A 26,358-nucleotide genomic window follows, 5' to 3' on the forward strand; every position below is an offset into this window, starting at 1 on the left:
CGCCAGGTGTAAAATAGTAAATAGCGGCTACTTCTCAGAAAGTTTTGAATTGTCAAGAGGAGTTAAACAAGGGTGTCCACTATCACCATATCTATTATCTATTCGTTATGGCCATCGAAATGCTAGCTATTAAAATCAGATCAAATAACAACATTAGAGGATTAAAAATCCAAGGCTTAAAAACAAAGGTGTTCATGTATGCCGATGACTCAAAATGTATATTAAGTCAGCAAGCCATATCCCTGCAATGTCTCATTGAAGATCTAGAAACCTTTCCTTGACTCTCTGGACAAAAACCTTTTATTACATATTGTATCTTTAAAGAAAATACAACTTTTACATTACTCTGCAGTTTACCTATCAAATGGGCTGACGGGGAAGTAGACATACTTGGTATTCATATRACAAAATATATATTTGAGCTCTCAAAAATAAATTTCAATAGAACACTTGTGAAGTAAAAATAGATTTTTTTTCAAATCATATGAGCACTTTTTTAAAATCTGGGATGCTAAACCAGACAAGATAATCTATACTGTATAATACATATGAACTAGGTGGGTTTAGATTATTAAATATAAAAGCACTAAACCTCTCTCTAAAAGCTTCACTTATCCAAAAGTTTAGCTTGAACCCTAAATGGTTCTCAAGTAGATTACTAAGAAAAGCTCATCCATTGTTTAAAAATGGCCTTTTTGCAGATTGCCATGTCTCATTTTCGATTAAATGAAAATGAAACTTTTTCGAAGTATTTCTCTTTTTCAAACAATAATTGCAGAGCTGGCTACAATTTCAATTTCATCCCCCTGAAAAGATAGAACAAATATTATAACAAACATTATGGCTGAACTCAAATGTGCTGGTTGATAAATGTTTGAAAAGGGTATTTTGTTTTTAAAGGATATTGTAAATTGGAATGGTAGAATTATGTCTTTCATGGAGATATCAGAATTGTATTGAAGGTCTGCTCAATCCAAAATGACACCAATTGATTACAGCATTACTGCAAAAATAGAGGAGGCAGGTGGCAGTGGGGGGAGGTAGGGAACTGGTCTGTCTGCTCAATATAAAGGATCAAAACTGGTGGAGGAATGAAAATAGCATAAATAGGAAAGTATACCAGTCTCATTTGAGGACCAGGATGTTGACAGCTGTGCCATACAGATTGCAAAATAGTTGGGAAGAGATTTTTGATGTACCGATTCCATGGTACATGGTACATGGTGTATGAGTTGATATATAAAATAACGCAAGATTCAAGACTTTGTGCTTTTCAGCTAAAATTATTGTACAGAATTCTTGCCACCAACAAAATGTTAAATATTTGAAACATACAATCAGCGCAGCTCTGCAGATTTTGTTGTGAGGATAAAGATTCAATAGACCATTTGTGTTGGTATTGCCCTCAGGTAGCTTGTTTCTGGTCTCAGGTTCAGGAACGGCTGAAAATGCATAACATTGACCGGGTCAGTCAATTACTAATATACTAATACTCTTGGTAAAATAATTTATCTTCAACTCCCAATCTGTGGATTCTATTCAATTAGATACATTCAAATTGTATGTTAACATCACAGCATAGTTGAAAGATATATGGTCCGTAGAAATCCGAAGAGGGTGGCCAGCAGAGATAGGTGGGATAATTTATCTTCAACTCCCAATCTGTGGATTCTATTCAATTAGATACATTCAAATTGTATGTTAACATCACAGCATAGTTGAAAGATATATGGTCCGTAGAAATCCGAAGAGGGTGGCCAGCAGAGATAGGTGAGATGGATTAAGATAAGCTGAGGGTTGGGATGTGGAATTTTAGACAAAGGGGATAGAATGACAGTCAAAGATAAAACTAAAAAAATGAAGTCAAAATAAAATAAAACAAAAAAGGAAGTTTGAATGATACTAAGGGGCTGTAACGATTGTCGTCTGGAGAAGGAGAGGAGGACCAAGGTGCAGCGTGGTAAGTGGTCATATTTTTTAAGAAAATATGAAAACACTTGACAAACAACAAAAACGACAAACGAACAGTCCTGAAAGGTGAAACAAAACACTAAACAGGAAACAACCACCCACAAACAAAAGTGGGAAAACAGGCTACCCAAATATGGCTCCCAATCAGAGACAACGATAGACAGCTGCCTCTGATTGGGAACCACACCAGGCCAAACACACAGAAACAGAAAACCTAGACCTACAACATAGAAAACCCAGACATAGAATACCCACCAAACTAAAAATAGAAACATACAAAGCAATCTACGGTCAGGGCGTGACAGGGGCAGTGTTGTTACAGCTAATGCATGTTTGCCTGAGGCTGATGCAAACATCTACACATGCATATACACACACTCTCAGGATGGTTGAGGGCAGCTCTTGGGGAAATGTGAGGGGGATCTTGGAGGGCTGGTGGCCTAGCGGTTGGGAGCTTGGGCCGGTGGCTTATAGGTCGCTGGTTCGGGTCCACATTCTGGATGGGAGTCTGTTAGATGACTACATGTGATGTAGATGTTGAGCGGCTTCACTGCAAGTAGATGGTATGTTTTAATATTCAATAAAATCAATCAAATACTTTAAAAAGACATGGGAAATTAACAGAAATTACTTTGGCAAATGACAAGAGTGGCAAGGATGGCAATAATGTTGGCAGTGGCAGTGGCACAATGTTGGCAGTGGCAATTTTCAAATCAAATTTAATTTGTCACATGTGCCGAATACAACAGGTGTACAACAGGTGTAGACCTTACAGTGAAATGCTTACTTACGAGCCCCTAACCGGCAGTGCAGTTTTAAGAAAAATACATTAAAAAAATAAGAAATAAAAGTTACAAATAATTAAAGAGCAGCTGTAAAATAACAATAGCGAGGCTATATCCAGGGGGTACCGGTACAGAGTCAATGTGCGGGGGCACCGGTTAGTCGAGGCAATGTGTACATGTAGGTAGAGTTATTAAAGTGACTATGCATAGATAATAACAGAGAGTGGCAGCAGCGTAAAAGAGGGCGGGGGGGGGACAACGCAAATACTCTGGGTAGACATTTGATTAGATGTTCACAAGTCTTATGGCTTGCGGGTAGAAGCTGTTTAGAAGCCTCTTGGACCTAGACTTGGCGCTCCGGTACTGCTTGCCATGCGGTACCAGAGAGAACAGTCTATGACTAGGGTGGCTGGAGTCTTTGACAATTTTTAGGGCCTTCCTCTGACACCGCCTGGTATAGAGATCCTGGATGGCAGGAAGCTTGGCCCCGGTGATGTACTGGGCCGTACGCACTACCCTCTGTAGTGCCATGTGTTCGGAGGCCGAGCAGTTGCCATACCAGACAATGATGCAACGCGTCAGGATGCTCTCGGTGGTGCAGCTGTAGAACCTTTTGAGGATCTGAGGACCCATGCCAAATCTTTTCAGTCTCCTGAGGGGGAATAGGTTTTGTCGTGCCCTCTTCACGACTGTCTTGGGGTGCTTGGACCATGTTGGTTTGTTGGTGATGTGGACGCCAAGGAACTTGAAGCTCTCAACCTGCTCCACTACAGCTCCGTCGATGAGAATGGGGGTGTGCTCGGTCCTCCTTTTCCTGTAGTCCACAATCACCTCCTTTGTCTTGGTGGGGAAAACTAAATCTTGGTGGGGCAAAAAAATAAATTATGTTTTAGATGCATGCCAGCAAAGCCACTACACAACACAACACCAAAGAATATATTAATTGCACTATAATCAAATCAAATTCTATTTATCACATGTGCCGAATACAACAGGTATTCATACCTTACAGTGAAATGCTTACTTACAAGCCCTTAATTAACCAACAATGCAGTTTTAAGAAAATACCTAAACAAAAAGTAAGAGATAAGAATAAATAATTATTAAAGAGGTGCAGTAAATAACAATAGTAGGGCTATATACAGGGGGTACCGGTACAGAGTCAATGTCAATGTGCAGGGGCACCGGTGTCGAGGTAATTGAGGTAATATGTACATGTAGGTACAGTTATTATAACGGTGACAAACGGTGCCCACAAACTGTTAGGGCCTATATGAAGCTGTCACAGCAGAGTCCCAACAGCAGTCTCAACACCTTACCACTGCTACACCTGGCTATCAGCGGAGACTTGTCTGGCAGAGAAACAGATAATTCAGCCTCATTTACTGCCTTTAAAAAAAACATAGCTGATATGGCTGACTTGCTTAAACAAATGTGGTTTCTTCTGACAATTGAGATGTACAAACTATGGCATAAGAGGCAATCCGTAATATCGATTAAAACATTAATTAGAGATCTAGGACGGATGTAGTCAATATAACTTTGTTCAGCAATTTTGAAATGTACAACGACAGAATTCAGAACATGGGCCGTTCTTACAGTATTCTCCCTGTACACCAAGTCAGAACCGTAGGATAAATAAAGGGGGCATATAAGCAGACAATGAAAGCTTTTACAAAATTCAATGATTACATTTTCTAAGACAGGCTATAGCCTACATGTTCACCACAAAGTCAGAACAGTAGGTGAAATTATGAGGGGAAAAGGGACCAAATTATTAGGTTGAGGCACATAGGCTACTAACAGCTTACTACACAGCATACACTTAGTATTACTTTCTTAGCTATTGCTTTGCAATGCTTGCAGTTAGCCACTGATTCCTTCCAAGCTCCTCATTGTTGTATTTGCGATATCCAACTTATTGTGTAATGTTTATATCCAATGGCCGATGAGCACCGATATGTTTTATCTATAATTTATTTTCATAATTTCTCTTCAAATGACAAGGATTGAAAATTATTTGCCAGTAGATTGTCGACTTGATTCATGATGATGACTGCTACAATGCTAGCTAAGATTTTGAAAGTGGAATGTTGACATGATCCAATCAAAGCTACTGTAGATATAACGTGATTTGACTTAATTTTATCTGTGGCCAATGACCTTGAGCCTTCTTGGATGGGTACTTCCAATGTAACTCTGTGGCAGCATCCAAGGGACTTGAATTAGAGAACTAGAGAACATTACCAACCCCTACGCTCCGCATTTTCCGCTGGCTGCCCCACCACTGAAGAAAGCACAAAGCTAGGCTGAAACACCTGCATTTCGGAACTGCCTTACTCAACAAAGCAAAAAAGAGACCAAGTTTGTATTCGGCTTTATTAACTCAATGATAATTTTTTATTTGTTTTACATTGTTTGCAAACTGATATGCGACACGTATTAATGCCAAAATAACATGCAAAACAGGCAACAAAAAAGCAGGTGGGGCTCTGCCCTGAATGACGGGTCGCCACTGAATGTTGGCTAAAATAACAGGTACCTTCCTTCATCCTGCAACGAGCCATTGCTTAAACAGGTGACTCGTTGCGCAAGCTTCCATAGCCTGGTACTTTACCTTACTATTTATAATTTGACAACTTTTACTTTTACTCTACTATATTCCTAAAGAAAATAATGTACTTTTAACTCCATGCATTTTCATTGACACCCAAAAGTACTCGCTATATTTTGAATGCTTAACAGGACAGGAAAAGGGTCCAATTCACACACTTATCAAGAGAACTGGTCATCCCTACTGCATCCGATCTGGCAGACTCACTAAACACAAATGCTTAATTTGTAAATTATGTCTGAGTGTTGGATTGTGCCCTTGGCTATCCGCAATTAAATAAAAACAAGAAAATTGTGCCGTTTGGATTGCCTAATAGAAGTCCATTTAAATGATTTATACTTTTACTTTTGATACTTAAGTATATTTTTGCAATTACGTTTAKTTTTCATACTTCATTATATTTAAAACCAAATACTTTTAGACTTAACCTCCACAGGATCGGTGTCCTCCTGCGTGAAAGTTGAGCTAACATGTGCTAATGTGAAGTAACAAGAACATTTCCCAGGACATTGACATGTCTTATATGGGCAGAATGCTTAAATTCTTGTTAATCTAACTGCACTGTCCAATTTACAATAGCTATTAAAGTGAAAGAATACCATGCTATTGTCTGAGGAGAGTGCACAGTTATGTACTTGAAAATGTATCAATAAACCAATTAGGCACATTTGGGCAGACTTAATACAACACATTGAACAGATATGCTCATATGTTCATTGGATCAGTCTAAAACTTTGCACATACACTGCTGCCATTTAGTGGCCAGAATCWAAATTGCCTAGACTCCTAAGTCATATAATGGCCTTTCTCTTGCATTTCAAAGATGAAAAAAAATAAATGAAAACGCTTGTTTTTTTCTTTGTATTATCTTTCACCAGATCTAATGTGTTATATTATCCTACATTAATTTCACATTTCCACAACCTTCAAAGTGTTTCCTTTCAAATGGTATCAAGAATATGCATATCCTTGCTTCAGGTCCTCAGTTAGATTTGGGTATGTCATTTTAGGCGAAAATTGAGAAAAAAGTGTCCGATCCATAAGAGGTTTTAATCAAGTAGTATTTTACTGGGTGACTATCACTTTCACTTGAGTCATTTTCATTAAACTTGTTTTGGATCGGTGTCCCGTCAACAGGACAGTTGTTGCTCAATATGCATAATGTGATTAAAACATAATAAATAAAATAAAAGTGGTACATACAGTGGGGCAAAAAAGTATTTAGTCAGCCACCAATTGTGCAAGTTCTCCCACTTAAAAAGATGAGAGAGGCCTGTAATTTTCATCATAGGTACACTTCAACTATGACAGACAAAATGAGAAAAGAAAATCCAGAAAATCACATTGTAGGATTTTTAATGAATTTATTTGCAAATTATGGTGGAAAATAAGTATTTGGTCAATAACAAACAAGCAAGATTTCTGGCTCTCACAGACCTGTAACTTCTTCTCTAAGAGGCTCCTCTGTTCTACACTCGTTACCTGTATTAATGGCACCTGTTTGAACTTGTTATCAGTATTAAAGACACCTGTCCACAACCTCAAACAGTCACACTCCAAACTCCACTATGGCCAAGACCAAAGAGCTGTCAAAGGACACCAGAAACAAAATTGTAGACCTGCACCAGGCTGGGAAGACTGAATRTGCAATAGGTAAGCAGCTTGGTTTGAAGAAATCAACTGTGGGAGCAATTATTAGGAAATGGAAGACATACAAGACCACTGATAATCTCCCTCGATCTGGGGCTCCACGCAAGATCTCACCCCGTGGGGTCAAAATGATCACAAGAACGGTGAGCAAAAATCCCAGAACCCCACGGGGGGACCTAGTGAATGACCTGCAGAGAGCTGGGACCAAAGTAACAAAGCCTACCATCAGTAACACACTACGCCACCAGGGACTCAAATCCTGCAGTGCCAGACGTGTCCCCCTGCTTAAGCCAGTACATGTCCAGGCCCGTCTGCAGTTTGCTAGAGAGCATTTGGATGATCCAGAAGAAGATTGGGAGAATGTCATATGGTCAGATGAAACCAAAATATAACTTTTTGGTAAAAACTCAACTCGTCGTGTTTGGAGGACAAAGAATGCTGAGTTGCATCCAAAGAACACCATACCTACTGTGAAGCATGGGGGTGGAAACATCATGCTTTGGGGCTGTTTCTCTTCAAAGGGACCAGGACGACTGATCCGTGTAAAGGAAAGAATGAATGGGGCCATGTATCGTGAGATTTTGAGTGAAAACCTCCTTCCATCAGCAAGGGCATTGAAGATGAAACGTGGCTGGGTCTTTCAGCATGACAATGATCCCAAACACACCGCCRGGGCAACGAAGGAGTGGCTTCGTAAGAAGCATTTCAAGGTCCTGGAGTGGCCTAGCCAGTCTCCAGATCTCAACCCCATAGAAAATCTTTGGAGGGAGTTGAAAGTCTGTGTTGCCRAGCAACAGCCCCAAAACATCACTGCTCTAGAGGAGATCTGCATGGAGGAATGGGCCAAAATACCAGCAACAGTGTGTGAAAACCTTGTGAAGACTTACAGAAAACGTTTGACCTCTGTCATTGCCAACAAAGGGTATATAATAAAGTATTGAGATAAACTTTTGTTATTGACCAAATACTTATTTTCCACCATAATTTGCAAATAAATTCATTAAAAATCCTACAATGTGATTTTCTGGATTTTTTTTTCTCATTTTGTCTGTCATAGTTGAAGTGTACCTATGATGAAAATTACAGGCCTCTCTCATCTTTTTAAGTGGGAGAACTTGCACAATTGGTGGCTGACTAAATACTTTTTTTGCCCCACTGTATAAGTGTCTTATGTGGGCAGAAAGCTTAATTTCTTGTTAATTTAACTGCATTGTCCAATTTACAGTAGCTATTACAACAACAAAAATACCATGCTATTGTTTAAGGAGAATGCGCAACAACAAAACACTTCTATGACAGCGACAGGTTTGATACGTTCACATCTGAAGGTAAATAATTTACTTACATTCTGAAATCTTGCTCTGATTTGTCATCCTAAGGGTCCCAGAGATAAAAATGTAGTGTAGTTTTGTTTACTAAAATCACTTTTCATATCCCAAAAAGGTCCATATAGTATGCACAATCGATTTTGTATTTCCACTCGTTCAACTTGCAAAGATAGAAGTCTGTGAAAATCGAACGCTAAACGTTGTTTCAACCAGTCAAATTACGTTCTTATTTATTCCTCAGACACTGTAAAAAGTAAACAGCCTTTGCTATATCATTCTGCATTCAGTATGTCCACTGGAAAGCCATTTTTAGCCAGGAAACTACGACATTGTTGCGCGCCGATYACACAGGCGGTGTTCACTTGATTGACTGTATCTTTGTCCAAATGACAACCTATCGTTTTGAAACCTAGTTAACTAGATAGCCAACGTGCTGTGCTTTATGTGAGTAGGTGGAAACGATTTGTATGAAGTAAAATCTTTCAGCTAAACTCGCGCGTATGCGAGTCGAGTGGAATTTGGACATTTATGCAAGAGCATGTCGAAGCGCGCTACGCACATCTGTGAGTTATGAAAACGAAGTGTTTTGCAAATTTTTAACTTACAATATGGCTACTAATACTGGAAAAGCTAAATCAAAGTACAGGTATACAGATTTTGGARGATTTTCTAGCAGAAATCTACCGGAAAAGTGTCACTGACTCGGTGAATATAGTCTAGACAACAGCTAAAGGAGAGGACGCTACCTTAGACTTGTAAATGAAATACCAGTCGTTATATTTATGTTATTTTATATTGTAAATCCGAGCTAATGTAGTTTGAATGGTTGCATAGTATTCATTTGCGAGATTTTTTAAATATTTTATTTGATTGCTATATATATATATAATCCCTAATGAAATATGTGTATGAATAGCAAAGAAGGTACTCGAAAGCCACAACATGTCAAAGTCAACATAAAATACACATTGTACTGGCGCAGTGGTCTAACACACTGCAGTACCTGGTTCGAATCCAGGCTGCATCACATTCGGCCGTGATTAGGAGTCCCATAGGGTCTTAGCCCAGCGTTGTCTGAGGTTGGCCGGGGTAGGCGCCATTCTAAATAAGAAATTGTACTGACTTGCCTATTTAAGTAAAGGTTCATAAAAAAAAAGAAATAACACACACTTCACCAGTGTTCCTCATACTCTATATAATATATGTTTATAGATGTGTTGTTTATTTTATGTATTGCTAAAATAAAGGTTCAATAAAATAAGTAAAAAACATGAATTCTTACAGATTTTTTAAAATCTTCAATAGCGGTAAAGACTGACTTCAAAGACACCACATTCAAGTCCTCCATCCCCCACTTAGTCTGACTGCTGCTCTCTCTGGCTCCACAACAAACCCCCGCCCAGCCATCTAGAGGTGTGAATACCCAGCCAGCCTACAAGTAGAGGATGGTAGAGCAGAAAGAGACTTGGGACCAGCAGCACAATCTTGTGTAGAGGGTGTTCTAAATACTGTAATTGTAAATAGTGTGTACATTTTATTTTTTTACTTTGTGTGTGGTTTGTGGTGTGTTCACTTATGACATTAGATCAGTGTTGGCTGCTAACTTGGCCCTAATCTTAAATATTTCACTTCTGTGTTTGGAGACATTGGATCAGCATTCTTGTTGCGTCTCCTGTATGTACTTTTTATGTAGGGAAGCTAATGATTCATCATGTATGACATTCCTGGGAGTGTGTAAACTTGTATTTTTTATTAGCATTTTTGTATGTTTTCAATAGTTATGTTCTTGAAAATGTATAAATTTACCAATTATGCCACATAGGTACATTTGGGCAAATCATGAGGGACACCTGGGTGACTTCATAGTAAATGTCATGTAGCTTGCTCATTCATGAAGTTATCAGTCTTGTGGACACCATCTTAAATCACCTCCAGCTTCCTAGCTGAATGTGTGGGTTTTCTTTTTCATGTCAAAGATGATGCAACAAAAATAAAAAACATATATTATCTTTTACCAGATCTATTGTGTTATAGTATACTATATTCCTTTCACATTTCCATAAACTTCAAAGTGTTTCCTTTCAAATGGTACCAAGAACATGCATACAGGCAGTTAGATTTGGGTATGTCATTGTAGGCGTAAATTGAAAAAAAGGGGCTAATCCTTAAGAGGTTTTAAGAGGTATCTTTACTTTTACGCAAGTATGACAATTGGGTACTTTTCCCACCATTGACCATTGGGTTTCACCAAAATTATGTTTTAATGTTACAGAGGCATATCCACTATCTCTAGGAACAATAGTTCAGATTCGTTGGGTCAATTGTGTCCCTCGCTATCAAATGCATTATTTCTGGCAATGTACAGCAAGGTTAGTTACGAAGAATAACAGCTGGTTCCACATGAATCGCGGAAATTTGCATCCCGTTTCAGTCACGTCTTTGGTTCCAATCGCCTGGGTAAAACTGCATGACTTTTGATCACATGCACATGGTTGTTGTAAAGTCCATGCAGTCGACATGTGGTCGCATGTTGGACATTTTTATCCCCATTGTGAAACACTCATTGTGAAACACTTTGATAGGCGGTGATCCACTCAGTGTTTCCCAGAGGAAATGGAGAGGAAGGGGCGTCTCGGAATTCCCGCCACGTGCGCGCAAATCACCCCTTTATGATAATGAGCATTTGATTGGTCCAAATCGAAAACATGGTAAATATATATACAATTTTATTGGTTGAGTCCTCCAGGTCGCTTGTCAACACAGCGCAAAACCTCCAGACAAGAGATCTTTGGGCGTCTCGTACTATGAGAAAGTAGTACGTGTATACATATCCTTATATCTGATAAATTACACAATGTTTTTTATTTTTTTTATTGTATGAATCATCATATTAAATCTCTACATTTCAATTAATTATTGCTGGATATTAAAACAAATTCCAGTAAAATACCGAGTAGTCTTTCGGGGCGGAGGGATATAACCATCCTCCACTCGTCAAAAAATATTGGCGTTATAGAAAAGGTAGGGAAAGACTGTGCCAGAGCTCAGAGATCAAATCCGTTCCGTGATATCAACACAGTCCCTTGGATTTCTTACAAACTTCTTCGATTGCAGTTAACCGCTCTGCAAGTGTCCTTCAGTACTTCAAGAAAACTGTAATCTTCCAAGTGCAGACATCAAGATACAGGATTATTTTTGTACGCGGCGTTTCTAATCTGGAAAAGCTAGAGGCGGCACTGTATTTGAGTCACAGCGACGGGCGGGTGGAGTTGGCACACTGGATTTATTAGCTAGCGTTAGCCTTTTCAATCATATTTCCATAGGATTGGATCGGATCCACCTTTTCAGATAAACAAGGATTTCGTGTTGTCTTCCGTTCGAATATGTTGCTGTCAAAGTTTGGCTCATTCTCGCACATTTGCAACCCTTCGAGCATGGACCATTTACCGGTGAAAATACAGCTCCAGCCAGGTATGATTCGAACCCGCTGTCATTCTTCGTACATTGCCAGAAATAATGTTGCACTGTTTAGTGAAGTAGCTTTATATTGCAATCATTAATGCGTCCAATAGTTAGTAAAATACAATTATTTAATTCACTCTAAAATCCTGTGCGTGGAATTATTTAAATGGATTCGTGCGGTGGATATGCACGCCAACGGTGATTTATTAGCAAACATAGCTAATATTAGTTAGTAACTGTCTGGAAAGTCTAGTCAACGGCTGCGACTCGAGTGGCTATCGTTTATTCTTATCTGCTCTCAATTTGATGTTTCTTCAGTTAAAGTGGAAAAGGAGCCATTCGAAAAGGTTTACAAGGTGGGATCCGTGCTCGGCAGCGGTGGATTCGGCACAGTCTATGCCGGTAGTCGGCTCTCCGATGACGCACCGGTAAGAATAGGAATGCTTTGATCTCGGCACATGGCGCCATCAAGGCATCCATCTCATGGTTATTGACAAATTTAGTTGTTGCTACAATGTATGTCTTCACGTCTGGCTACAATGTATCTAATGTGTATTTTTAACCCCGAAATTAGGTCGCAGTGAAACATGTGCAGAAGGAGCGGGTGACCGAATGGGGTACTATTGTAAGTATCACCACTCCGGTTTGTTTATGTTTTTCACCCATGCTAGTTGTCGTTGTTTGATATTTGAATCGATTCTAGGTAACTCAACTCATTTGTGATTCATGTTTTTTTACAGAATGGTGTGATCGTGCCTTTGGAGATTATTTTATTGAAGAAAGTCAGTTCGTCGTTTCGAGGGGTTATACAACTCCTGGATTGGTATGAGCGACCAGACGGCTGGTTGATTGTCATGGAACGACCGGAGCTGGTCAAGGATCTTTTCGATTTCATAACTGAGAAGGGCGCTTTGGACGAGGAGACTGCGAAGGGATTTTTCCGTCAGGTTTTGGAGTCTGTTCGCCACTGCTACAGCAGCGGAGTAGTTCACAGAGATATCAAAGATGAAAATCTGCTTGTAGACCTACGCACTGGGGACCTCACGCTTATTGACTTTGGTTCAGGGGCGATTCTCAAGGACACAGTCTACACTGACTTTGACGGTACGTACCCTACCCTTCCCTTTGGCCAGCAGTGGCTCCATTGTATTTTCTGGTTTTGTTTTTGAAGGTGCATGATGGTCTGCACTGACCCTTGACTTGCCTTCAGATATATTTGTTTGACTCCAGTTATTTTAGACTTTTTGGTTTAGCCTTATTAGATTTGGAGTCTTTTTGGCTTTAGTATAGATAGCTACTTGCCTTATTAGATCATCAGCTGGTAATTTCTCTTCCACCCCCTCTATTGGCGGGTGTGTCCACACAACGCTGTGACGCAGTGGTTTGTTTTTGGTACCTCATGAAATGTTTTCCCTCGGGTGGTAACGTTATCAGCCATGTTCACTTTGTTGTCCTAGTAGTTATTTATAAAGGTGCTTTACATTATTTCATATTAGTCAATAATATAACACTAGTGTAGTAAAATAGGTTATTGTTATATGTTGATCATTGCCTGTTATGTTACAAGAAACGCACATTTCAAAGCCTAGGTAATGGCTATTGGGCCAGCTGCCACGTAACATCTGTTTGTTGTGAAACCTGAGCTTGGGCTGATTCATGTCACATGATAGCTCGCATTGCACTCAAGTTTTTTTGGGTAGCCAAGTTACTCATGCCCGAGTTGTGGAAAGAAAAGGGCATTATAACGCCAGTATAAGTCCTTGTTTGAATGGAATTACACTTGCCTTGTTCAGCCTTTATAGAGACATTATCTGTCAATTTTTTTAAAATATCAATTTATAGTATCTTACAAAATCCTACAATATTGCAATATGGTCCTGTTATTGTCACATTAAATGCCCCAAATAAACTGTTTGATGTTTATTATAGAAGTAAAACCTCACTAATGAGCCTTTCCCCCCTTTTTCTCCTCCAGGTACAAGAGTATATAGCCCGCCAGAGTGGATCCGCTTCCATAGATACCACGGGCGCTCGGCTACGGTGTGGTCGCTAGGGGTGCTTCTGTATGACATGGTCTGTGGAGACATCCCCTTTGAGCAAGATGAGGAAATCCTCCAGGGGAGACTGTACTTCAGGAGGAGAGTGTCTAATGGTGTGTACTACCTCCAATATACAACCTACAATCATACACACATTGCTTAACGCTCATTTCTAATCTTAAAACATATTTCTAAACACTCATTTCTTTTTTATTTTATTGTGTGTTCCTATACACCTCTATCTCCCGCTTGAGATTCTCCCACAAAATAAAATACTCATTCATGTTTTCCCCTTTTCTCTCCCTCCTTCCAGAGTGCCAGCAGCTGATCAAGTGGTGCCTGTCGTTACGGCCCTCAGATAGGCCTACTCTGGAACAGATCCTGGACCACCCGTGGATGCGGTTGGCTGGGGAAGTGTCGATGTCCTCCAAGACGGAGGATGGTGACATCCGGCTGAGGACCATCGACACGGACATATCTAGCACAAGCTCCAGCAAGGAGAGCCTATGAAAGAGGGGATGAGAGAAAAGAGGAGATAACTGGACTTAAAGGGCTCTGGTCCTTATGCCCCACTGGCTTGAGCAGGCAGAATACATTTTTTTTGTATGGAATTATTATCATTTATTACAGTTTGTTCTACCTTTTGATCTTTTATTTTTATACCTCATTGTTTCCTAATGTGGGACATTTGCTGTTTGGGGCGGTCTTTACCAGTGACTATTTATTTTGTACTTTATTATTTTCTAATTTGTTATAACGGTGGGTTTATGCATCTGGTTTAAAGCCCCCTATTCAGACAGACATGGCTGCTCTCATAGAGCTAGGAGAATACTTTATTTTTAAACATTTTGATTTGTAGTGCCTTTTTGAAAGCTGCTTCTCGGGGCTTTTGTCCAAATTTTTGTCCAAACCCTTTCCGGCTGGTTTGTTTGTACGTATCCCACCCTGTCATGATGGAGATGAGGTGTCTTCCTCCATAACAGTGTGGTCAACTACACCACCCAGCATGCTTAGGGATCATAAGAGGGGGGGATGTGTTCCCCATGGAATACTTGAAACACAACTCACTCACACTGCACCCCCTTACTAAGCTGCTCACTCATACTACAGCCTCAGTTGTTTAGATTTCTCAAAATTGAATCCTTTCATTTCTGAATGTGTATTAAAACTACATATTTGTGTGTTTAGCCCCTTGGAAATGTATTTTATTTAAATGTATTGCCTTTCCCCCATCTCGTAGCTGGCACTAATTCTCCTGCCCTGAACTAATGTATCCATGGCTTAAGTGTGAAATGCACTATCAATGCAATATTCATGGGTTCTTTTTCAATACATATATTGTGCAGGTTATTTTCTTCCTATGCTTTTCATTTCTTCAGAACATGTAGACGTTCCACACTCTTGTAGCTTATTTATTTATTGTCGATGTTTAAGAGTGAGAAATCCCAGAGTTTGCATATCTTTACATGGCCTTTTGTTTTGCATTCCTGTAATATTATTTTTTTACACAATTTGTTTCAATTGTGGATGGATGCACTGAAGTTGTCTGAAGGGAATAAAACAAGGTTTACTTAAATTTGGAAGAGCTATGAATGTTATTTAACTCCTTTTTATATTCCTATCTGTGGTAATGTTGGAATAATTGATCTAAAAGTACATCTGTTTTTTTGGGGTACATTACACGTGTGTTGTCTCCATGCATTGAACTCCATGGTACACGTATGGCTATTGGGTTGGATAGGGCTATTCTAGTTAGATTCATCATTGTCACTATGTGGCTTGCCTGGTGTTAGATATTCTCTTTCAGTTTAGCTGTATGACATGAATGATAGAGATCTGGAGAGATTTTCTTTTTAATACAAACTTTTCAATTAAATCTCTTTTTGTACATAAATCATACTTGTGTCGTCTTGACCTATTGGTAAAACTTCCTCAGTCATTGATTAAACCCTATAAACCAAATGGGTAACGGTGTTTGCATATATACAGTAGTAATACTAGTGATCAAAATAGTTATTACAGCTCCTCTAAAGATGGCTCGACTTAAACATAGAATCCTTACTCACACACATACTACTGGTAGACGGAATTCATTACACACTAAGAGTTAAAGTATTGTTCATAAGATCAATCTGACAGCTTCACTTAGACATTACAGAATTAATTAAAATAATGACTGTGCTGAAACCATAGTCCCTAATAGAGGACATACACTGAGTATACCAAACATTTTCCTCAATTTCGTCAGGCTTGAGACAATGGTGGAGAATGGTGGACACTCAAGGTGTCAAGCATTCCACAGGGATGCTGGCCCATGTTTGTATTTCTATTTATTAAGGATCCCCAGCAGCTACTCTTCCTGAGGTCCAGCAACATAAGACCGTTACATACAGTTCATAACACCTTACCCAACACATTCAGTGTGTTCCCTCAGGTCACCACTCCACCACATATTAACAATACATTCTACTGCTTGCATCAGTTACCTGATGTGGAATAGAGTTCCATGTAGCCATGGCTCTATGTAGTACTGTGCGCCTCCAATAGTCTGTTGACTCCAATGCTTCCCACAGTTGTGTAAAGGTGGCTGGATGTTCTTTGGGTGGTGGCCATTCTTGATACACACAGGAAACTGTTGAGCGTGAAAAACCCAGCAGCGTTGCAGTTCTTGACACAAACCGGTACACAAAGCACCTACTACTATACCCCGTTTCGAAGGCACTTAAATCTTTTGTCTTGACCATTCACCCTCTGAATGGCACACACACAATCCATGTCTCAATTGTCTCAAGACTTAACAATCCTTCTTTAACCTGTCTCCTCCCCTTCATCTACACTGATTGAAGTGGATTTAATAAGTGACATCAATAAGGGATCATAGCTTTCACCTGGATTCACCTGGTCAGTATATGTCATGGAAAGAGCAGGTGTTCGTAAAATATTTTGGATACTAAGTGTATGTGACGTGGCTGTATTAGCTGTGCACAGAGGACTGGGTAGGAAAGTGACGCAGGAATGAGGCAGGAGAGCCAGAGACATGCATCATCACACTCGCAATACAACCCTGAACCTAGCTAAAGCTAATTGCTTTTCCATTTTATGCTGCCTGCTTCATCTGCCTGTCATACAATAACAATAACATAAGTCACTCCATTGTTGGTAGAGCAGAGCAGTGGGCTGTGAGTAAGTGAGAGAGAGAGAAAGAGAGAGAAAGAAAGAAAGAAAGAGAGAGAGGTAGACGATGGTCGTCATCATCTGTAAGTCAGTGTTTCCCAGGATCCAATAATAGGGGATGGAGGGAGGAGGGTTGTTGTTGTTGTGGGGAGGTGCTGCCCCCTCTGGTGACTCCCGGCACATGCTCTGTTATGGCACCTCAGCATAGATAATGACCATAGGCACAGATCTAGGCGCTACCCTTCCTCAAGCTAAACCTTAACTGTTCAAGGTGAAAAATATAACAGATCTTAGTTCAGTGTTTAGGTCAAGTGTCCATGGTTAACCGTTAAAGTGTATCCTAAATATGATATGTAAAGTACATTTTTATAGCTCTCCCTATCTAAAAATCAGACATCAAATCAGAGGCATGCACGTACACTTTAATTTCCAATTTTACAGCAGGCATATGGACATTTAAGGGTTTTCGCATTGGATATCTGGTTCCTAAAGCACTTTAAACATACACAAGGATCCACACAGTGATTAAGGAACTCATTTACAGTATGTGCTGAGGAAAAAGGCACGGCTTACCTTTTAATTAGCTATCTTGCCTTGCAAAAGTATTCAGACCCTTTGGATTTCTTCATATTTTATTGTGTTATAAAGTGGTATTAAAATGAATAAAACATTTAGTCAACAATCTATACCAAATACTCACTAATGTCAAGTGGAAGAAAAAGGTGATTTAAAAAAAATTATGAATAAAAAATGTAATAATTAAAATATATTTGTTGCATAAGTATTCAGGCCCTTTGTGTAGGCAAACCTAAATTAGTTAATTAGCAAAATGTGTCTTAACAAATCACATTAATTGTTACATGGACTCATTTTTAAGTAACTAACACTTCCTCGATCCCCCATACATTCAACAACTGTAAGGTCCCTCAGTCAAGTATTGAACTTCAAGATTCAAATACAAAAACCAGGGAGCTTTTCGAAAGCCTCATAAAAAAACGCAGTTGATTGGGTAGATGGGTAACAACAACAAATCAGACATTGAATATCTCTTTAAGCATGGTCTAATTAATAATTGTGCTGTTCATTATGTATTAAACAACCCAGACAAGATACAGTGTCCTTCTGAACTGAGCTGCGGGACAGGAATGAAACTGCTCAGGGATGTTACCATGAGGTCATTGGTGAGCAGTTACAGTGTTCAATGGCTGTGATGGGAGAGAACTAAGGATGCATCAACAACATTGTAGTGACTTCACAATAATATATGCAACAAGGCACTAAGGTACAGTGCCTTTGGAAAGTATTCAGACACCTTGACTTTTCCACATTTTGATAGGTTACAGCCTTATTCTATAATTAATCAAATATTTTTTTACCTCATCAATCTACACACAATAACCAATAATGACAAAGTCAAAACCTGTTTTTTAGAAATGTTTGCTAATTTATCAAATATAAAAAACGGAAATATGACATTTATATAAGTATTCAGACCCTTTACTCAGTACTTTGTTGAAGCACCTTTGGCAGCAATAACAGCCTTGAGTCTTCTTGGGTAGGATGCTACAAACTTGGCACACCTGTATTTGGGAAGTTACTCCCATTCTTCTCTGCAAATCCTCTCAAGCTCTGTCAGGTTGGAAGGGGAGCTATTTTCAGGTCTCTCCAGAGATGTTCGATCGTGTTCAAGTCCGAGCTCTGAATGGGCCACTCGAGGACATTCAGAGAATTGTCCCAAAGCCACTCCTGCGTTGTCTTGGCTGTGTGCTTAGAGTCATTGTCCTGTTGGAAGGTGAACCTTCACCCCAGTCTGAGGACCGGAGCACTCTGGAGTAGGTTTTCATCAAGTACTTTGCTCTGTTCATCTTTGCCTCGATCCTGACTAGTCTTCCAGTTCCTGCCCCTGAAAAACATCCGCACAGCATGATGCTGCCACCACCATGCTTCACCGTAGGGATGGTGCCAGGTTTCCTCCAGACGTGACGTTTGGCATTCATGTCAAAGAGTTAAATCTAGTTTTTTTAAGACCAAAGAATCTTGTTTCTCATGGTCTGAGAGTCCTTTACATGCCCTTTGGCAAACTCCAAGCCGGCTGTCATGTTCCTTTTACTGAGGAATGGTATCTGTCTGGCCACTCTACCATAAAGCCCTGATTGGTGGAGTGCTGCAGAGATGGTTGTCCTTCTGGAAGGTTCTCCCATCTCCACAGAGGAACTTTGGAGCTCTGTCAGAGTGACCATTTGGTTCTTGGTCACCTCCCTGACCAAGGCCCTTCTCCCCTGATTTCTCAGTTTGGCTGGGCGGTCAACTCTAGGAAGAGTCTTGGTGGTTCCAAACTTCTTCCATTGAAGAATGATGGAGGTCATTGTGTTCTTGGGGACCTTCAATGCTGCAGACACTTTTTGGTACCCTTTCCCAGATCTGTGCCTTGCCACAATCCTGTCTCAGAGCTCTACTGATAATTCCTTTAACTTCATGGTTTGGTATTTGCTCTGACATGCACTGTCAACTGTGGGACCTTATATAGACAGGTGTGTGCCTTTCTAAACCTATGAAAGGAGTGATTGCTGGTGTGGCTTTAAGTGTTGAGGTGGAGCAACTTAAATGGAAAATTCCCTGTGTCTGTGAAGCCCGTCATTTGGTGTGACACAGACCTGGTGGCGAGCGTGGTGAAACTGAGAAGACATTGGCTGTCCTTTTGAGTTTTGAAGCAGAGTCTTTACCTGATAAAGTCATGTTAGGATATGTCATTTTTCCAATGAGAGCTTTTGTGCAGATGCCAAGACTATGGTTATGTTTTAGTAGTGTGTAGGAGGGAGATGAATAGATGTGAGAAGTGTGTTGGAGGGCATGGACAAAGGAATGTGTAGTATCGGTGGGGAAAAAATGGCATGTCAATTCTGGGGGTGCCTATGTTGCTGGGGATCAGAACTGTCCGGTGCGATAGACAGGTTGAGATTGCCAGGGTCAGAGTAGAACAGAAGGTTTCATATTCTGAGGCAGTGAAGAGAGTAGAGGATGATGGGTCAAAGGGGTGAGTAGTAGACCTAGAATACAATACAGAGTGATCCGAATTTGTGCTTTGGGTAAAGTTGGCTTCTTAGCATTTATTGCCATGATTATCAACCGTACTGCAGAAATGGCAGGTAAATCACAGAAAATAGATGTTGGGGTGGGTGTACGAGGTTTTACTGCAGAAGAGTTACAAGGTGTGTTGAACGGAAGAGTCCCATCCTCCCAGGCCTGGTGTAGAATCAGTTAGGGGGAAAATAGTGGAATGGGGTGGTGATTTTTATATTTTTTATTAAATAGTGGTGCAATTTTTTCCTTTTAGGAACATGAATAATGAAAATAATTTATTGTAGGTAGGTTGTGACTGGCCTCGCACTTCAGCACTGTGTATGCACCTTAAAAGTTGGATGCAATCCGCAAACCCAAAGAAGAAGAAGAAGAGCAAGCAGACCCACAATGTAGCTCCAGACCCAGAGGTCAATGGTAGTACTCTCCTGTAGTCTGCTCGCTCCTGGTGAAGGTCTGATCTTTGGTATCTCCTCCGCGTCTCATCTGGTGGTCTAGTGCTGGAAACCGGGTACTGGGTGGATGCTGGTGCTGTGACTGGGCCTGCAGAGGGGAGGAAGGACAACCTGAGGAGCAAGCAGACACAATAGGGAGCCCTAGACCCGGAGGTCAATGGTGGCATTCCCCTGTGGTCTGGTCTGTGAAGGTTAGATGGTTGGTCCCTCCTCCATGCTTTGTCTGGTGCTCCGGCCATGATTGGTGGTGTGGGGCATGGAGAAGTAGCGATGCGGCGGCGAGGTTGGACTCTGAAGACCCGAGGACTGGTCTGGGGTTTTGGTCTGGGCGGCACAGAGGGCGGTTTACATGTTGATGTCCTTTCATCTTGCCACCCCCCATACTGCCCTCCCTGGTCCGGGTCTTTGTGGAAGTCTGTGATGGCGTGATCCCTGAGAAGGATAGTGATCCTCCTCCTCAGGGTTCTGGAGATAGGGGTCGCAAAGTACAGTTCGAAGTAGCTGGCTTTCTTATCTGTCTTGTGGATGTAGGATACCAATGTGTATAGACCATGTGCCCTAATGATGTTAAAACTTCTTCAGGCTAGGGTCTATTTTTCTCGACTTCCTGTCTGACTGACTTGCCCAAGGTAAACTGCCTCTTACTCAGGCCCAGAAGCCAGGATATGCATATAATTAGTATTATTGGATAGAAAACACTTTGAAGTTTGTAGAAATGTTAAAATAATGTATGAGACTATAACACAATTGATATGGTAGGAGAAAATCCAAAGAAAAACCATCCAGATTTTGTTTTTGAGAGCCCATGCTCTTAAAATGGAAAGCATAGCGGCATATGCAATTCCAGCTCCCAGATTGCAATTCCTATGGCTTCCACTAGATGTCAACAGTCTTTGTTCAAAGTTTCAGGCTTGTTTTTTCCCAAACGAGAAAGAATTTTGAGTTTTAGGACTGGGAGTCAGAGTTGGAAATCAGTCTATGCGCTCAACAAAGAGGATGCGCGCCTGCTAATTTTGCTTTCCTATTGACCATACTTCTTTCCATATGAAATATTATGGTTTAATTACATTTTAGGGTACCTGAGAATTAAATATAAATGTATTTTGACTTGTTTTAACAAAGTTTAGCGGTAGCTTTTTGGATTCCTTCCTCTGCATGTTGAACAAGTGGATTACTCAAATCAATGGTGCCAACTAAACAGACCTTTTGGGATATAAAGAAGGATTTTATCTAACAAAACGACCATACATGTTGTAGCTGGGACCCTTTGGATTGCAAATCAGAGGAAGATTTTCAAAAAGTAAATTAATATTTAATCGCTATTTGTGATTTTATGAAGCCTGTGCCGGTGGAAAAATATGTTGATGTGGGGCGCCGTCCTCAAACAATCGCATCGCATGCTTTCGCTGTGAAGCCTATTGTAACTCTGTTACGAGAATTATGTTCTCAATGTTCATAAACTGAACTTCAATTAACTACTCAGTCTGCAACCTAGGATTTGTAAGATACTGGTTGAAATGAAAACAGACAGAGGCCCAGCCTACAATAGTCAAATGTTTATTCACGAGAACGTTCTGAAGTCCACAATACAAAGACATCCATTTTATAGCGGCGCACATACTTCCACACAAACAGTAGGTATACCTCCACACAAACAGTAGGTATCCTGCGCACATACTGTCTCCCTACCCAGCCGACATAGATTACAGAGACTGTGAGAAGCACTCCCCGTGGCTCAGAGCGTCCGGGGGGTCTTTCTGGCTTGCTGCTATGCGGGAACAGGGGCAGGGAGGGCTAAGGTGGTGGATCTGGGTCACTAAGGAGCAGGGTGGAGGAGTCAGGGGCAGTAGGGGGTATGGGAGTCAGGGGCAGTTGGTGGCGGGAGGGGAATAAGGGACAGTAGGGGGCAGTGAGGAGCGATCAGTGGTAGCAATGGGCTGAGGGGATAAGTTATGGTATGGTGAGGGGTCTAGGAGAGGGAAACGGTTTCTTGGAGGGGATAGGGGGGTTTGGGGGTCGTGTTTGCTGTTGTCAGGGTTTGGGTTCTGGGGTGGTCTTCTGGTCTGGTACTGTGCAATCTATGGTAATATACTGTATTCAGTTTATACAGTATCTACTGTTGATTAATACAGTAAGTTACTGATAAAATTACAAAAATGGCTAACAGTGTACAAAACATACAGAAACTCACAAGCGCAGAGAGAGAGAGAGAGAGAGAGAGAGAGAGAGAGAGAGAGAGAGAGAGTCACACAATGGGTTGCACCTCCATCACTCGGTCACGTCATTGCCATTGTTATTGCCAGCATTGCACAGATGCCACAGCCATACCGATCTCCAAAATTAGAATGGGGTTAATGACTTTGAACGGGAGCTAATGACTGTTTCGCCCAGTGATATAGTCGTATCACTAAACCTCGAGTCCGAATCGAGTCCCAACCATAATGGCACTGACAGAGAGGGTTGCCTCGCTTCTAGTCCTTAGGAAATTTTGCAGTATTTTGTTTTTTGAGTAATATTTCTTACATTGTTAGCCCAGAAAATGTTATGTGTTATTACATACAGCCGAGAAGAGCTATTATATATCAGAGCGGCTGTAACATACCAGCATAACGACCAGGAATACGACTTTCCCAAAGCGGATGCTTTGTTTGCATCACCCAGTGCAATTGAACTGATTCCAGAGGCCGAAAACAACGGCGGCAGAGAAGAGGGATTCGGAGCGGTCTTCTGGTCAGACTTAGAGGGCGTGCAAACCACCCACCGCTTCTGAGTATATTACTCGCTAACGTTCAGTCCCTGGATAACAAAGTTGACGAGATCAGGGCAATGGTTTCTTTCCAAAGAGACACCAGGGACTGTAACATACTCTGTTTCACGGAAACATGGCTCACTCAGGATATACCGTCGGAGTCAGTCCAGCCATTTGGATTCTCAGTTCATCGCGCCGACAGGAATAAACATCTCTCCGGGAAGAAGAAGATTGGGGGTGTACAGTTGAAGTCGGAAGTTTACATACACTTAGGTTGGAGTCATTCAAACTCGTTTTTCAACTACTCCACAAATTGCTTGTTAACAAACGATGGTCTTGGCAAGTCGGTTAAGGACTTCATCTTTGTGCATAATTTTTCCAAAAATAGTTTACTAACAGATTATTTAACTTACACTGTATCACAATTCCAGTGGGTCAGAAGTTTACACACACTAAGTTGACAGTCCCTTTAAAACCTCTCTAGGGTACGTGAGACGTTAGCGTCCCACCTCTTCAACAGCCAGTGAAAGTGCAGGGCGCCAAATTCAAAACAACAGAAATCCTATACTTAAAATTCCTCAAACATACATGTATTTTACACCATTTTAAACATTTACTTGTTGTAAATCCAGCCACAGTGTCCGATTTCAAAAAGGCTTTACGACGAAAGCAAACCAAACGATTATGTTAGGTGAGTGTCTATTCACAGAATAACACAGGCATTTTTCCAGCCAAAGAGAGGATTCACAAAAAGCAGAAATATAGATAAAATGAATCACTAACCTTTGATGATCTTCATCAGATGACACTCATAGGACTTCATGTTACACAATACATGAATGTTTTGTTCGGTAAAGTTCATATTTATATCCAAAAATCTGAGTTTACATTGGCGCCTTACGTTCAGAAGTCACAAAACATCCTTTGATTTTGCAGAGAGCCACATCAATTTACAGGAATACTCATAATAAACATTTCTAAAAGATACAACTGTTATGCATGGACTGTTAGATGCACTTCTCCTTAATGCAACCGCTGTGTCAGATTTCAAAAAAGCTTTACGAAAAAAGCAAACCATGCAATAATCTGAGTCGGCTCTCAGAGCCCAATCAAGACACAAATATAGCCGCCATATTATGCAGTCAACAGAAGTTAGAAGTAACAATATAAACATTCACTTACCTTTGATGATCTTCATCAGAATGCACTCCCAGGAATCCCAGTTCCACAATAAATGTTCGTTTTGTTCGATAATGTCCATCATTTATGTCCAAATTCCTCTTTGTTGTTCTAGCATTCAGTACACTTTCCAAACTACCCAAGGCGGCGCGCGGAAAGGTCCAGCYGAAAGTACGGACGAAAAGTTTAAAAAAGTTATATTACAGTCCGTGAAAACAAGACAAACAAAGTATTGAATCAATCTTTAGAATGTTTTTAACATAATTCTTCAATAATGTTCCAACCGGAGTATTCCTGTGTCTTCAGAATTGCGATGGAACAGAGCTCGCTCTCACGTGAACGCGCATGGTCAGAGCATGTTCAGGTCATGGCAGACCTGACTCATTCCTCTCTCCTTTGTCCCCACTAAACAGTAGAGGCATCAGACAAGGTTCTAACGACTGTTGACATCTAGTGGAAGCCTTAGGAAGTGCAACATTACCAATATCCCACTGTATCTTCAATAGGAGCTGAGTTGCCTGCCTGATGAGTTCTGTTATACTCACAGACATCATTCAAACATTTTTAGAAACTTCAGAGAGTTTTCTCTACAAATCTACAAATATTATGCATATTCTAGCTTTTATGGCTTTGTAGCAGGCCGTTTACTCTGGGCATGCTTTTCATCCGGACGTGAAAATACTGCCCCCTACCCCAAAGAAGTTAAACAGCTTGGAAAATTCCAGAAAATTATGTCATGGCTATAGAAGCTTCTGATAGGCTAATTGACATCATTTGAGTCAATTGTAGGTGTACCTGTGGATGTTTTTCAAGGCCTACCTTCAAACTCAGTGCCTCTTTGCTTGACATCATGGGAAAATCAAAAGAAATCAGCCAAGACTTTCATCGTTCATCTTTTCACGTTCATCTGTACAAACAATAGTACGCAAGTATAAACACCATGGGACCACGCAGCCGTCATACCGCTCAGGAAGGAGACGCGTTCTGTCTCCTAGAGATGAATGTACTTTGGTGCGAAAAGTGCAAATCAATCCCAGAACAACAGCAAAGGACCGTGTGAAGATGCTGGAGGAAATAGGTACAAAAGTATCAAGTACGGTTTGCAACTGCACATGGGGACAAAGATCGTACTTTTTGGAGAAATGTCCTCTGGTCTGATGAAACAAAAATAGAACTGTTTGGCCATAATGAACATCGTTATGTTTGGAGGAGAAAGGGGGAAGCTTGCAAGCCAAAGAACAGGCTGGTGTGTTTACGGACATATACAATCTCTCCCTAACCCAGTCTTCTGTCCCCACATGCTTCAAGATGACCACCATTGTTCCTGTACCCAAGAATGCAAACTACATGACAATTGCCCAGTAGCACTCACTTCTGTCATCATGAAGTGCTTTGAGAGACGAGTCAAGGATCATGTCACCTCCACCTTACCTYRCACKKTAGACCCACTTCAYTTTGCWWACRGCKCCAARAGGTCCACAGACYATGCAATCGCCATCACACTGCKCACTYRCCTATCCKATCTGSARAAGAGGAATACCWATGTAAYAATGCTGTTCATTGARTARAGCTCAGCARTCAACACCATAGTACCRTCCAAGCTCATCATTAAGCTCGAGGCCCTGGGTCTGAACCCCGCCCTGTGCAATTGGGTCCTGGACTTCTTGACGGGCAACTCCCAGGTGCTGAAGGTAGGAAACAACGTCTCCACTTCGCTGATCCTTAACACTAGGGCCCCACAAGGATGCGTGCTCAGCCCCCTCCTGTACTCCCTGTTCACCCATGACTGTGTGGCCATGGACGTCTCCAACTCAATCATCAAGTTTGCAGACGACACAACAGTAGTAGGCTTGATTACCAACAACAACGAGACA

The 26,358-nt window shown here is 40.8% G+C and overlaps 1 protein-coding gene across 1 annotated transcript; it reads left to right on the forward strand.

The window, feature by feature from the left end:
* The first annotated feature begins 11,352 nt into the window (after positions 1 to 11,352).
* Positions 11,353 to 14,651, forward strand: LOC112071798 (serine/threonine-protein kinase pim-3). Its single transcript, XM_024139222.2, has 6 exons — positions 11,353 to 11,819; positions 12,129 to 12,238; positions 12,385 to 12,435; positions 12,551 to 12,914; positions 13,786 to 13,962; positions 14,163 to 14,651. The coding sequence occupies exons 1-6, from the start codon at positions 11,732 to 11,734 to the stop codon at positions 14,357 to 14,359; spliced, it is 987 nt and encodes a 328-aa protein (XP_023994990.1). The 5' UTR covers positions 11,353 to 11,731; the 3' UTR covers positions 14,360 to 14,651.
* The last annotated feature ends 11,707 nt before the right edge of the window (positions 14,652 to 26,358 follow it).

The sequence above is a fragment of the Salvelinus sp. IW2-2015 genome, unplaced genomic scaffold (assembly GCF_002910315.2).
Source record: "Salvelinus sp. IW2-2015 unplaced genomic scaffold, ASM291031v2 Un_scaffold1724, whole genome shotgun sequence".
Lineage (NCBI taxonomy): Eukaryota > Metazoa > Chordata > Actinopteri > Salmoniformes > Salmonidae > Salvelinus > Salvelinus sp. IW2-2015.

Excerpts from the sequence above, each read along its gene's own strand:
- LOC112071798 (XM_024139222.2), top strand. The coding sequence starts at position 11,732 with ATGTTGCTGTCAAAGTTTGGCTCATTCTCGCACATTTGCAACCCTTCG. Across the intron at positions 12,239-12,384 it reads GGCTCTCCGATGACGCACCG|GTCGCAGTGAAACATGTGCA; the intron begins GTAAGAATAGGA and ends CCCCGAAATTAG. Across the intron at positions 12,436-12,550 it reads TGACCGAATGGGGTACTATT|AATGGTGTGATCGTGCCTTT; the intron begins GTAAGTATCACC and ends GTTTTTTTACAG.